Genomic DNA, 13,136 nt, shown 5'->3' with positions numbered 1-13,136 from the left:
ATTAAGTTCACATCAACTACTTCACATTAGAAACAAGACTATACCTCTCTCCCTGCTCGATAATAAATTTACACGAATGACCATATTAAAAATGATAGTATAAGTAATACAAAAATCAACTGTAATCCTTCAAATTTAGAAGAGCAGGACTCTCAAAAAGAAAGGGAGAGGGCGCTATGAATTTAAGTTGCATAATAATAAGTATTTGACGGGTATAGAGATTTTAAATGTGTAGTAGTTTTTCATTTTTGTCATCTGAAAACGTGTAAGAAAACAAAATGGTAATTGGGAGAAGAAATGATAAATATAGGAATACTAATAGGGGATAATTTCTTTGAATTTTTTTTTTCGTTTGACGGCTAGATGATACTAACATTTGTATATGCTTAGACATTTTAAAAAGATACTTCTTTGTTTTATTGTATAGACTATTATTCATTCATTGCTAAATCTTAAATTGTGGACCTTTTTTCCTATGTGGTCAATCTTTTTTTGGGAGATTTACTCTCTAGTCCAGGTACTCATGCCTTTACCTTTTCTACTTGGATTAGTTTTATCTCAAAACTTGATGTTCAAATTAAAAGCCTAAAATTTTGTAGTATTGTTTTTTACACATATAAATTAGTACTTACTACAATTTAATTTTCTTACGAATTTCTCTTGTAATTTATTTTTTCTTTTCACTTCACCACTAAAACTCTTCTCGGGAGCAATATTCGTGAACTAATTTCTTGAATAGTGAACAGAGCATGCATGGTGTTATGATTACTAACGTGGAATTATAGTGGGAAGTATAGATCGATCCAAGACTTTCAGCTTCTTGGTAATTAAAGTTAATTGGGTATTTTTTTCCCTCTTTGGTGAAAGGTATTTGTCAGTAGGTATCTTACAAGCAAGACTATACTACGATGTAATCAAGTACCAGATTGACTTGGGGAGCTAAATGCAAATAATTTGTCTGTTGGTGGTCCTTAATTGTGCTACTACTATACTAGCATTGAAACACCTGGCCGAGCAGATTTAAATACTGAGAGTAAATCTAAGAAAAGGCCAAAAATAAAAAATAAAAAATGAAAGTTCACAGAAGTTTGAAGATTTTGAAATGCATTTAAGGTTTGTATTATTAGCTAGAATAGTAAGATTATGAAGATGAGTTGAACTCCTGACCTTAATTCTTTCTTCTAGCACCTAACTACAACACCGTTGATGCGATCGGACCAAACGCCTCTTGGCTTTTAAAAATTTGAGTCGATCGGACATTGATATTCATCCAATCAAAGCATATTTATCAGAGCAGAATCAAATGGTTAGATTGTGATCGTTCATTTGTTGACGAACATACACCAATCAAGTCTTTCTCGATATTCAAATGACTTGATTTTTAGCATGGTCGAAATCACATCTCGTGTACCGAAACGAATGGAATAGCCAGTGGAACACTGGTGAATCTCAGCTTGCGTCGCGCATGAGAGTTATCATGCATGAGAGGATCTTGATTCAGATTCTATATATAGGTATGAGAGCATATTAAGCTTTTACTCCATCCGAAAATTCGATCATTTGATCAATTGATTATTAGGGTTATGAAATTTTACCATCATTTAATAGGGCCTTAATCCTGAAAGCTCATATCATAATTAACCATCAAGCTTAAAGTTGGAGACATGCTGACATACATAAAGAAGGTAAATAAGAGTGGGATGAATTAGGTTATGGGATGGAGAGAGAGGTTACTTGTGAAACATGAGAAGTCTACGTGAAGAAATAGCACCATAGGTGAAGCCCTTTTTTTTAATTTTTTTTTTCTTTACTTCTTTTGCTTCAAACATCTTTCTTGATGTGCACTCTAGGGCGACACTGGAACAAATCAATCTCTCTCTCTCTCTCTCTCTCTCTCTCCCTCTCTCTCCGTGTGTGTTAAACCAATAGAGCTAGGTTGCCCCATCTCCACTCAATACTTTTTTTAAAAATCTTTATCTTATATGTTGTTGGTGAAATTACAATGTACCAAATTAGTATGGAAAATCCTATGTGTACCGACCATTTTTGGACCGAAACCGTACCGACGGCCGCGCGCGGCCGTCTCCGGCCACCGGACGGCCGATCCGAGCCGTCCAAAAATTTTAAAAAAAAAAACCGAGGGGCCCAACGCGGGAATCAACGTCATCCGATGTGTGTAGGGTGCTTGATCTAAACACCCTATTTTTCGTGTATACATATATACACGAAAAATAGGGTGTTTAGATCAAGCACCCTACACACATCGGATGACGTTGATTCCCTCGTTGGGCCCCTCGGTTTTTTTTTTTAAAATTTTTGGACGGCTCGGATCGGCCGTCCGGTGGCCGGAGACGGCCGCGCGCGGCCGTCGGTACGGTTTCGGTCCAAAATGGTCGGTGTATATAGCAGTACTCAATTAGTATCTCTCCAAAACTCAAGGTTAATTTTACGTTAAGATTTTTGAGTTTTTTCTTGTTTTGTTCTTATTCAAATTTTTTTTGCGTTTGTTAATTAGTTTTGCGTCAAACTTTTGTGGATTATTGATTCGTCTCGTCAAGACAAATGAAAAAAGTAAAAAATTATGACTTTTACCCATATTTTTGAAATATCCAAGACAAATCCAAAAAACACAAAAAAAAGAAAGAAAGAAAAGAAATAAGAACATAACAAAAAAAAATCCAATAAGCCCTTAGCAGAACTTAGCATCAATCAATCAGATACTACATTTTAATTAGACGGCAAAAAGGACACATAACTACAGTTATTCCCCCATCGAGTGCTTTTTAGACAAAAATGAGCATAAGAACATTACGTGATGTCCAAGCAACTTTCTTTTCCCTCTTTGGCAATCTTTATAGGAATGAAACATATACTACTCTCTCTCTCTCTCTCTCTCTCTCTAAGTTCTAAAAAGTGTGAGGAGAACTCAATACCTTCCCAACTCTAGAGAACAATTGGTTTGAGGGTGTAACAGATTCTTAGAGGAAGAGAGGAGAAAAATTGAACAAAAAAAGAAATGACTTGGTGCGGTGATTGTCGCGACGAGCCATCCATCGTGAGGATTAAAACTTGTCCTTCATGTGGCCATCAGATCAAAAATCAAGAAAAGGTACGTACGTACGTGCGCCTTCGTTACCCTTCTAATGAACTGTTTTTCTTAAGATTTTTTCTTTTATAATTAATATGCTGATTTGGAACCAGACTGGGATTCACAATCTGCCGGGCTTGCCGGCTGGAGTGAAGTTCGATCCGAGTGATCAAGAACTTCTCGAGCATTTGGAGGCCAAGGCGCGGTCGGATTCTCAAAAGATCCATCCTCTGATTGATGAGTTCATCCCTACTCTTGAAGGAGAGGATGGAATTTGCTATACTCACCCAGAGAGGTTACCAGGTGATCATGTACATGTATTGCAAACTATACTCCTTGTAACCATGGTCAATCTATGGTTTTAAAGTGTAATAACACCATGCAAGAGCTTTTAATTAATTTTTCTTTCTTTAGGGCTCACAAGATCTACCAAGATTTTTCAAAGATGATAATAAAACCATAATGAAATTAAGATCAATTCCATCTATACTTACTGAACAAGATTTCTTTGAACTTAATTGGTAAAAGGTTTCTCTTCACATTATGAGTTGGTTGGTGTGGACTTATAATTAGAATCTGGATTACATAGCTAGGGATTTCTAATAAGGTGGTATGTCCATGCTTGACAATTAGCTAGCAACACTATTCAGACAATTTCGACAAAACTTGTCGGAAACTCGGACCAAATGAAGGTAAGTCACTAGTGTTTTTATTTTTCAAGTACTTATTATTTTTCGTTTTACGAGACAAGTCATTGTCTCATAATGCATCGTTTTTAATTAAAAAACGAAGTACTTATTTTAGTTAGTGAAATACAAGTGACACTATTCAGATAATTTGGACAAAAGAAACTCAGACCAAATGAAGGTAAGTCGTCGTGATCAATGATCTTTATACAATCTATGAAATCTGATGGAGCCATTTTTCCAAAGGGTTTTTTGATATTCTATATGCATGGTACGCAATCGTCTTCGAATCCTTTTCCAAAGGGTTTTTTGATATTCTACTATATGGTATGCAATTGTTTTCGAATCCTTTTTATGATATGTTACATGATTTATTAATTCTTTTTAAATAAATAATCTATTCTTATATACCATCTAATAATCATCTTAGGTGGTTGGGCTTTTGCCTGTTTCAGGTGTATGATTGTTCCAACTCTTTGTTGGATCCCCCTTTCCCCTTTCTCTTTTTTAATAAAATTTCATCTTTGCCGATCCAAATAATAATAATAATAATAATCATCTTAGCTTAAATACCAATGTGTCCACAGAATAAGTGTTGTGCTCTGCTTTGTTTTTTTGTTAAAAAAAGTTGTACGTGTTCACAGCCACGTGCACTCTAATTAATTACTACATTAATTAATTATTCTGTACTTGGATATATGAAAGTCATTCCATAAGCTAAGTATTGTTTTGTTTTCCTTTTTTCCTCCTCTTTCTCTGTTGGTAGGTATGAGCTAGATAATTTAATTTTCTAGATGAAATTTAAGTTTGGCTTTGGGCATCACAAAATCATACATAGATAGAAGGCAAATATGCTATTTATGCATGGGCTACATTGGTCTCAAACTCTCATGTTGCATGTGCACACAGAAAGAACAAAATTGAAGAGTCTAATTGGACGGGATCGATCTACTCAAATTAAACCATTTGATTAAGAAAAAAAAATAAAAGTCTAAAAATAAAGAACCAACCATTTAATTGCTCGATGATAAATAGATAGCCAAGCGGTAAGGCTTCAACTTGCAAGCTAACTCAAGTTGATGAATGCTAGTTCCTAGTTCATCTAGTCGTGAGTTTAACTCTCCTGATCCCCATTAACAAACTAACGAACATTCTATGAAGTTCTTGCCTTTCTTGAAAAACCAAAAAAAAAAAAAAAAAAAAATTTGGTAAGGCTACCAACTTTGAAGTTCATGTGGGTTCAATTCTCTCATCATGGGATCCCATTTCTCACCTCCTTTAAAGGACACTATTTGGTAGCCTGCATTCCTTCTTTACTTATTTCGCTTAATTGCTAATTCTGCATCTGAATTTAATCAAGACAAATAAGTAAAAATTCAGAGACAAAATATCTTAATTAAACATAATAAATAATCAAAGTTTACCAAACGAGATGTAATGTTGCATGAATTTCCTTTTGATATAAATGCAGGAGTGAGCAAAGATGGGTTGGTCCGGCACTTCTTCCACAGGCCATCCAAAGCATACACCACCGGAACCAGAAAGAGGAGAAAAGTACTCACAAATCCCACTGAAGGGAACGAGACTCGCTGGCACAAAACTGGCAAAACCAGGCCCATTCTCACCGCTGCCGCCGCCATTAATCCCCACAGCAACAAAGTCAAAGGGTACAAGAAAATACTTGTGCTCTACACCAACTACGGGAAGCAGAAGAAGCCCGAGAAAACCAACTGGGTCATGCACCAGTACCACCTCGGCAACAACGAGGACGAAAAGGAAGGAGAGCTGGTGGTTTCCAAGGTTTTCTACCAGACACAACCCAGGCAATGCGGCTCTTTCGTGAAGGAGGTTTCGGTGGGGAAACCGAAGGGTAGTAGTCGAGGCGGGAATCAGATTTCTCAGTTTCAGGACGGTAGTGATCACGGTGTTGGCTACTACGGCGCCAATCCGACGTCCCTCATTTCGTTCGAGATATGCGATCGCGATAGAACGAGTTCCCGTGTGGTCATTCCCGAATTCTAGCGTCCGCGTTGGGGCACGGCCGCACGGGATCCTCTGTTCTCAATCCTCCCTTGTTCTACCCTAATGCAGTTATAGTCGTGCTGATGATGGTGGCCCGTGATTGATTCGTATACGTCAAGATTCCCGATACGTTATGGGGACGAAACTCCTGCTTAGTTTGACTATGGTCCAGTTCGGTTCAGTTTGGCTTCGTGGGTCTTTCTCAGGCTAACAGTAATGGTAAGCATCGTTCATTATTTTGTAGAGCTTCTAAGTAGTCATTTCTATGAAAAAATAACTGAACACAATACATTCACGCAATACAAAACTAATAGACAAAGTATTATTTAAAAGTACTTAAACTAGTCGTTTTTATTGCACAAACGTACTTTGTTCATATAGTTAATGACTTTTGTTTAAGCTAATTTTTTTATTTTTTTTTATGACGGTTTGTTACAAGTCCTAAAAATTGAACGATGAGCCTGGTGAGGAACCCACAAAGGCACAAATTGAATCGAACTGAATCTCGGACGAACTAAACGGGAGCTGAAGAAGTTTTGGCGACAAAAGGATCCTTAGTTTCATGTTTGGTTCTCACCATTGTTTCTTGTAAATGAGAATCACAATGCTGCGGTGGCTCTAGGTAGAAAATTTTAAATTTTCGTTTTAATTAATTATGTCCAAATTAATTCAATGTAAATTGCATGGTACTATGTAATAAGTGGTGAACTAAATTCACATATTTAAATGCAAAAGGGCGGGAAAGAATAAGAGGAGGTTTGTGTCTCTCTTGTCATATTAGAATCTCCCGAAGTAGGAATTGAAGAGCCAGTACTTACTTTTATACTTTATTATATATTCCCTCCGTCTCCATTTAAAGGTTCCTTGTTCTATTCTAATCGGATAAAGAATGAGTTATATTCTAAATCGATTATAAATTTTCAAAATCACATTAAATATTATATATAAATGCGAGATATAAGTTTTAGAAAAGTGATACGGACTTCCAAAAAGGACTATTAAATAGGGACGGAGTCTTGTTCCGCTAAGGGTTCTTAGAAAATAAGTACAATTATTTACAATTTTTAAACTTAAAAAACAATGTATTACGAAAACAATTTTTAAATTTTTTTTGCACCGTTCGAAAGATCCCATCGAGATCTATCAAATAAGATCCATATTGCACAAAAATTATTTCAGTAAATCTATTATTTTTAAGCTTGAAAATTACAAATAAGGACTTAGTATTTTTTAAGAACCTTTAGCGGAACATAGGAGTATTTTTCTACGCATGTGTACCCTTAATTTTTTCCCATAAATTTAAAGAACTCATCGATATCTAGTGAATTATTGAAAAAAAATTAGAGTTTTTCTTGCAAAAATTATATGTTTGTTCGTTTGCCATTTTAGTTTTGTTTTTCAATCATTATCCTATTTTTTTCTCCAATTATTACCCTATTTTTCCAATTATTACTTTCACATCTCTCTCTATCTCTCTCCAATCATTACCCCTATCTTCAATCAATACTCTATTTCTCTCTCCACCCACTACCAAAACTAAATTAAACTAAACTCTCAACCAAACACATCTCTCTCTATGATTTTTACGTTTTCGTTTTTTAGACCGGACAAACATTATAGGACGGAGGGAGTAATAGATGCTTTCACATTGTTTAAACTCAACAATTTGTTTTTACTACTGTTGTCAAAGGGAAAATTAGGATCCACCATTTTATACGGGTGATTTCTTTTTGAGACTCTCGGTATCAACAATTAATATTGCTTGTGTGAGTTGGCAAACATCAAAAGAATTCTTCATTGTTTCCAACTTATGTCGGGACTGAAGATAAATTTTTGCAAAAGCTCTTTGTGCGGCATTAAAGTTAGTCATCAGGTTGTAAATTCCCTTGCTTTGGTTTTGGGATGTAAAGTCGACCACCTGCCAATAAAGTGTTTGGGTTTACCGTTGGGAGCCAATCCGAATAGAATCAAGACTTGGGATCCAGTGGTTGAAAGACTAGCAAAAAGGCTTAGTGTATGGCGCAGGAGATTCAACACTACGGGGGGTAGGCTTACCTTAATGAACTCTTCTCTTGCCAGTCTGCCTATTTACTTCTTGTCTTTATTTAAAATGCCGGTGTCAGTTGCAAAAAGGATAGCTAAGATTCAGAGACAATTCTTCTGGGGTGACTCGCTGGACAAGAAAAGGTTACGCTTGGTTAAGTGGGAAGTAATCACTAAAAAGAAAGAATTTGGAGGGTTAGGGGTAAAAAACTTGGCAATCCAAAACCTTGCTCTTTTGGCCAAGTGGTGGTGGAGATTCTATAAAGATCGTGACTCGCTATGGGTTAAGGTAATCAAAAGCAAGAATAATCTAGAGCAAGGCTCTTGGGTACCCCGTGTGCCATCTTCTGGTAAGGTTTCAGCTTTGTGGAGAGATATCTATTCGATCGGAGATTCATCCTCTAGTATTGGCTCCATTATTCAGGACGGGTTTAGATTGGTGGTTCAATCTGGTCGGGAGATTTCTTTTTGGAATCAAGTGTGGCTAGGGGACACAACTCTTAAACAGGAGTTTCCTCGCCTCTACCTAATATCTATTCAAAAAGAGATGGTGATCAACGAAGTTAAAGATGCAAGAGGGGAAGGCAGATGGAACATACTTTTTAGGAGAAGGCTTCGGGAATGGGAAGTGCAGCAATTTGAAGAATTGATTTTGAGATTACAATAAGTTATTTTGGATCAATCCAAACGGGATGAGCTAAGGTGGAGATGGGCTTCAGATAATTGCTTTTCAGTTAAATCAGTCTATAACAAATGGGAGCAATCGGGATTTTCAAACAATTGGGCGATGGGATCGATTTGGAAGAACATTAGCCCCCCAAAGGTGGAAATTTTTTCGTGGTTGGCTCTCCAAGATAGAGTGGCATCGAGAACGGTACTTTTCCATAGAAACTTGCTTCCCGTAGGCCAGTCGGTGTTGTGCCCACGTTGTTCATTACACCTTGAATCGCCTGAGCATCTATTCTTACTGTGCCAATTTTCTTGGGAAGTTTGGTCTCTGGTGTTGGACTGGTGGCATGTCTTTTGGGTGTGCCCTGCCTCCCTTTTAGATCTGTTTAATTGGTGGCTGGGTATGGGTTTCAAAAATCTGGAGGAATATCTATGGGGAACAACATTCCATGCCATTACATGGTCTTTATTGTTGGCAAGGAACGACCTTGTGTTCAAGAATATTTCTTGACATGTGGAGGATCTTGGGGAGTTAATTAAAACCAGGGTAGCAATGTGGGTTAAAGTGAAATTCGATATAAAGGTGTACTCGGTGGAAGACTTTAAGGGATATCTTGATGGCGTGAGGAAGGTCAAATTGTACTGTATTAATTTGAGGAGCGGGGTGGTCCAATTTTCTATTGGACGATCCTCTATACCTTTGTGCCTTGTTTTGGGTCTTTTACTCTCTTTTGCTCGTAAGCGTTTTGTGCTTAACGAGTTTTCCTCTCGATGTACCCCTTTCGAGCTAAGAAAATCTTCATTTTGCCGAGCAAAAAAAAAAAAAAATTGCTTGTGTGAGGTTGTATATTCGAATCCCACGAATGCTAAACATTCCAAATCTTAGGGCTTCTGGAGGATTTGTCTGGTCATTAACCTCAAGGTCCCGAAACTTTCCGAGGTAAGCGCAAGTTGGCCCAGACATCAGGTCATAAAAAACCAACAACTAATATCTCCTGCATTTTCTTTTACGGGTTTAGGAAAATGACGACCAATGACGTGTTTTGATAATTAATGGGTGCCAAGGACATACTGAGAATATTTGTTAATGCTAAAAATATCATTGGCGTGTGTTAATTATTAAAACATATCATGGGCTGTCATTTTCCCTATGTTTTTTTCATTTAAATTGTTCTTAATAAGTCCCACATGGAAGGTGGGCCTACAACTGAGTCCTTGGCAGAAGCCCATCAAATAGTTCAAGGGAAAATGACGGCCCATGACGTGTTTTGATAATTAATACCCATCAATAACATGTTGAGAATATTTGTTAATGCTGAAAATGTTCTTGACGGATATTAATTATCAAAACATGCCATTGGCCGTCATTTTCCCATAGTTCAAACTTCAAAATACTAATTTGGCCCGCTTCTTAAGAGATCCGGTAGAAAACGCTGGAGATTTGGGTCAAAAAGCCCACTAACCAGAACAAGCCCAAAATGCGTAGTTATTAATTTTTGTAGTCATCCTTATTCTTTCCAGAAATTAAATATTACTGCGTTAGTTGCTCCGAGAAATTTTACTAAACTACCCTAGGATCATTTGACTCACACTTCTATTTTCTTGTATACTTGGATCTTTGGATTTATGGATAAAAAGGGAAAAAAGATAGAAAAAATGCACAGAATTGACAATAATTAAGATATTGATGTCCCTATTTATTATGTTTAATTAAGAAATTAAGAATAAATGGAATGCATAATATGGTTAAAAAATGGTATTTTTGAAGGATATTTTGTGATAACGAACTGATGTTTTTGAAGGATATTTTGTGATAAAAACATCAGTTCGTTATATTAGGGATATATGGATCGGTGAATATTAAAATAGCTAATCCTTAGTTATTGAACTAGACCTTAGCATAAAAAGTTGTGCAACAAGTATCTAATTTTTGTTTTTCTAAGAAAATCTGAGATTCAATTGTAAAATCAAGTTAGTTGGAGCAATGGAAATCAGCATTGAGCCCAATTTGGACTTCAGACCATAAATTTGCAGAGCAATTGTGGATGGAAAGAAAAGCAAATAAAAATGAGGAAAAAATTAGCTAGATTCACAAGAAAATCTAAACCTTATCATTGTCGTCCACTTTGCAAGTACTTTTGCATCTCTTGAAGTCCTTAGGTGACCCCAGATATTTTCTTTAGGACTAAAATGTAAGTAAAAATAAACCAGAGGATGACATGTGTAGTGCAATTGATGACATGCATTTGCTAATCAACCCGGCTGCACAACAAACAATCCAAACCGTTCATTAAAACGAAAACATTTTTTGAGGGCCTCTCCCCACACAAAAAAAAACTTAATTCGATACCTACAGATGTTCAATTCAATCATTTAACTTTTCAGAGCACTTATGGATTTCGGATTGAGCTGATTTTTGCGAAGCTGTCGAAAAAACATTTTATATTTAATGAACGATTCAGATCATTTATGTGAGACTTGGAGTGGGCCTCACACCGTGATCTGTGCACGATTGTTGTGCTAGACTTTCTGTTTGGTTTTTCCTCGACAAACAAACACAACCTTTTTATTTTTGCCATTCCACAATGTGGTTTTGTAAGCTTGGAAGGTTTGGTACCCAATTCCAAATTTGTATACAATACGCACTGTTGATTCTTATATGTACGTCATAGTGCTCAATTTGAAACACTCCATTCAATCATGCAAGCAAAAATGTTTTTTTTTTTTTTTCGACGGTTAATGGTGTTTGGTCAACTTACGCGCACCTCGACTAATTTCCTTCCTGATTCGATCAAAGGTAGGCCATTGACGTTGGGATTAGGTATTTACAAGAAATTATTTTCTTGAAATTAGACCCCAAGAAAAAAACTCTAATCAATTGTGTGGACAGCAACCCACCAAATAATAGCACTAACTCTTGGGGCTATGCAAGCAGAAGTGTTAAACATGAAGATAACAGTGCAAGGATAAATGTAACTTCTTCTTTTTTCATTCTGTCTTTTTGATGTTTAATTTATAATCAAGGTGCCAAAAAGATGGAGTCAAGAAACAATTCGAGAGTCCGAAAATTGAGAGTGTAATCTAGTTTTTAGGAGAGCATCCAACTGTCGGTTGGATGTGGTCAATCTCTTTTTTTGGCTGTCTTTTTCTTCTCGATGTATCCCTTTCGAGTTTTAATAAATGTTTCTTTCGCTGAGCAAAAAAAAAAGAAACAATTCGAGAGTCGTCAAATTTAGCAAAAATAAATTAAAGAAAAAAAAAAAGAGATTTATCCGAACTAGCTTAGACGCACATCGACTAACACTTGGGAGACCAATTCAATCATTCACTAGTGGAGAGGAGATTAAAATGGGGACAAAATCCTATATGAACCGTCCGCATAAATATTTACGGTGGCAATTGGGAGATCATAGAAGGAGTATAAAGCAAGATTAAGTTGCAATATTCAAACCTGCTAGCTGGCTATGCCACTATGGCTTGATGTTACATATAGTTAGGTACCAAAATAGTTAAAAAACCATATAAAGGTTCAATTCCTTTTATGGTGGGGGATGAAATATTAAACATTTCTGATCCCTCAATTTCAAGCATCTTAGTATTGTAGCAAATCTTATTCCGTACAACGTAATTAGCATGGTTTATTGAAGGAAAAGGCGACATAATCTTATCTAACTTAATAATTAAATAGGGCTATAAGCCTACTTAACTAGAGAGGAAGGCTTTTTTGACCACTGAAACTCCATTTCATAGCCAGTTTATAAAGACCACCACAACAGAGAAGCAAAGTTTGCAATAATGGAGTCCCAAAGGCCAGGCCTCTTTCTTTGCCCCCACTACTTTCTACCCTCCCCTCGTCAGGGAAAAAAAAAGGAGCAATCATAAAGACAAAACTTTGAAACACAACTCGATAGACAGTCATTGAGTGTACATAGGGTTGCAAACGAACCGAGTGGCTCGCAGCTCGGCTCGTTAGTGGCTCGTTCAAGCTCGGCTCGGAAGTTAAACGAACAAGCTCTAACCGATTTTTTAGCTCGTTTTGTAAACGAGCCGAGCTCGAGCTAGGATCAGCTCGGCTCGAGTCGGCTTGCAAGCCGGGATATATACACTTAAGTTTAGGATTTTTATTGTTATTTCATAATTTGTTCTTTTTGTTTTCAGTTTTCAGTCAACCAAGAGAGGCAAGAGCACACGCACACCAGTACACCCCCGCTCTATAGGAAAATAAAAGATATATACCTTTACAATCAAAATATTTTTGGTTGTATTAGGCCTATGTGAGGATATATATACATTTTTCGTTGGTCCGTTGAGGCTCGTGAACAAGCTCGAGCTCAAGTCAAGCCAAGGCCTGCTCGGCTCGAGCTCGACTCATTAAGCTTTCGTTGGGCTCGAGCTTGAGCTCGTGTTCGTTAAAAACTTAATAAACAAGCTTGAACACAGTAAAGCTCGGCTCGACTCGGCTCGTTTGCAGCCCGTGTACATGGACTCCCATACATGTAACGACTTCGGACACAATTATGTTCGGAGTTGTTTTTTAAAGTTGTGTCCCGAGACTTAACCATTTTCAGAAAAAGGCAAAAGCTTTTTTTCCTTCGAACATAAGCAACTTTCAGTTTATTGGATCTCTC

The 13,136-nt window shown here is 36.8% G+C and overlaps 1 protein-coding gene across 2 annotated transcripts; it reads left to right on the top strand.

Annotated features, from left to right (window-relative positions):
- Positions 1-2,869: 2,869 nt before the first annotated feature.
- On the top strand, positions 2,870-6,561 carry LOC131329292 (NAC domain-containing protein 73-like). 2 transcript variants are annotated; one of them, XR_009200705.1, is made up of 4 exons: positions 2,870-3,109; positions 3,202-3,391; positions 5,246-6,015; positions 6,236-6,561. XR_009200705.1 is itself a non-coding variant. In XM_058362381.1 (3 exons), exons 1-3 carry the CDS (start codon positions 3,017-3,019, stop codon positions 5,794-5,796), a joined length of 834 nt encoding a protein of 277 aa, XP_058218364.1. In that variant the 5' UTR covers positions 2,870-3,016; the 3' UTR covers positions 5,797-6,561. The 2 variants fall into 2 exon arrangements, 1 of the variants encoding a protein (XP_058218364.1); XM_058362381.1 differs by having other exon boundaries at positions 5,246-6,561.
- Positions 6,562-13,136: the final 6,575 nt, after the last annotated feature.

This window comes from Rhododendron vialii, chromosome 6a (genome assembly GCF_030253575.1).
Source record: "Rhododendron vialii isolate Sample 1 chromosome 6a, ASM3025357v1".
Lineage (NCBI taxonomy): Eukaryota > Viridiplantae > Streptophyta > Magnoliopsida > Ericales > Ericaceae > Rhododendron > Rhododendron vialii.
The sequence above is the reverse complement of the archived record's forward strand: the minus strand, read 5'-3'. Positions and strand labels throughout refer to the sequence as shown.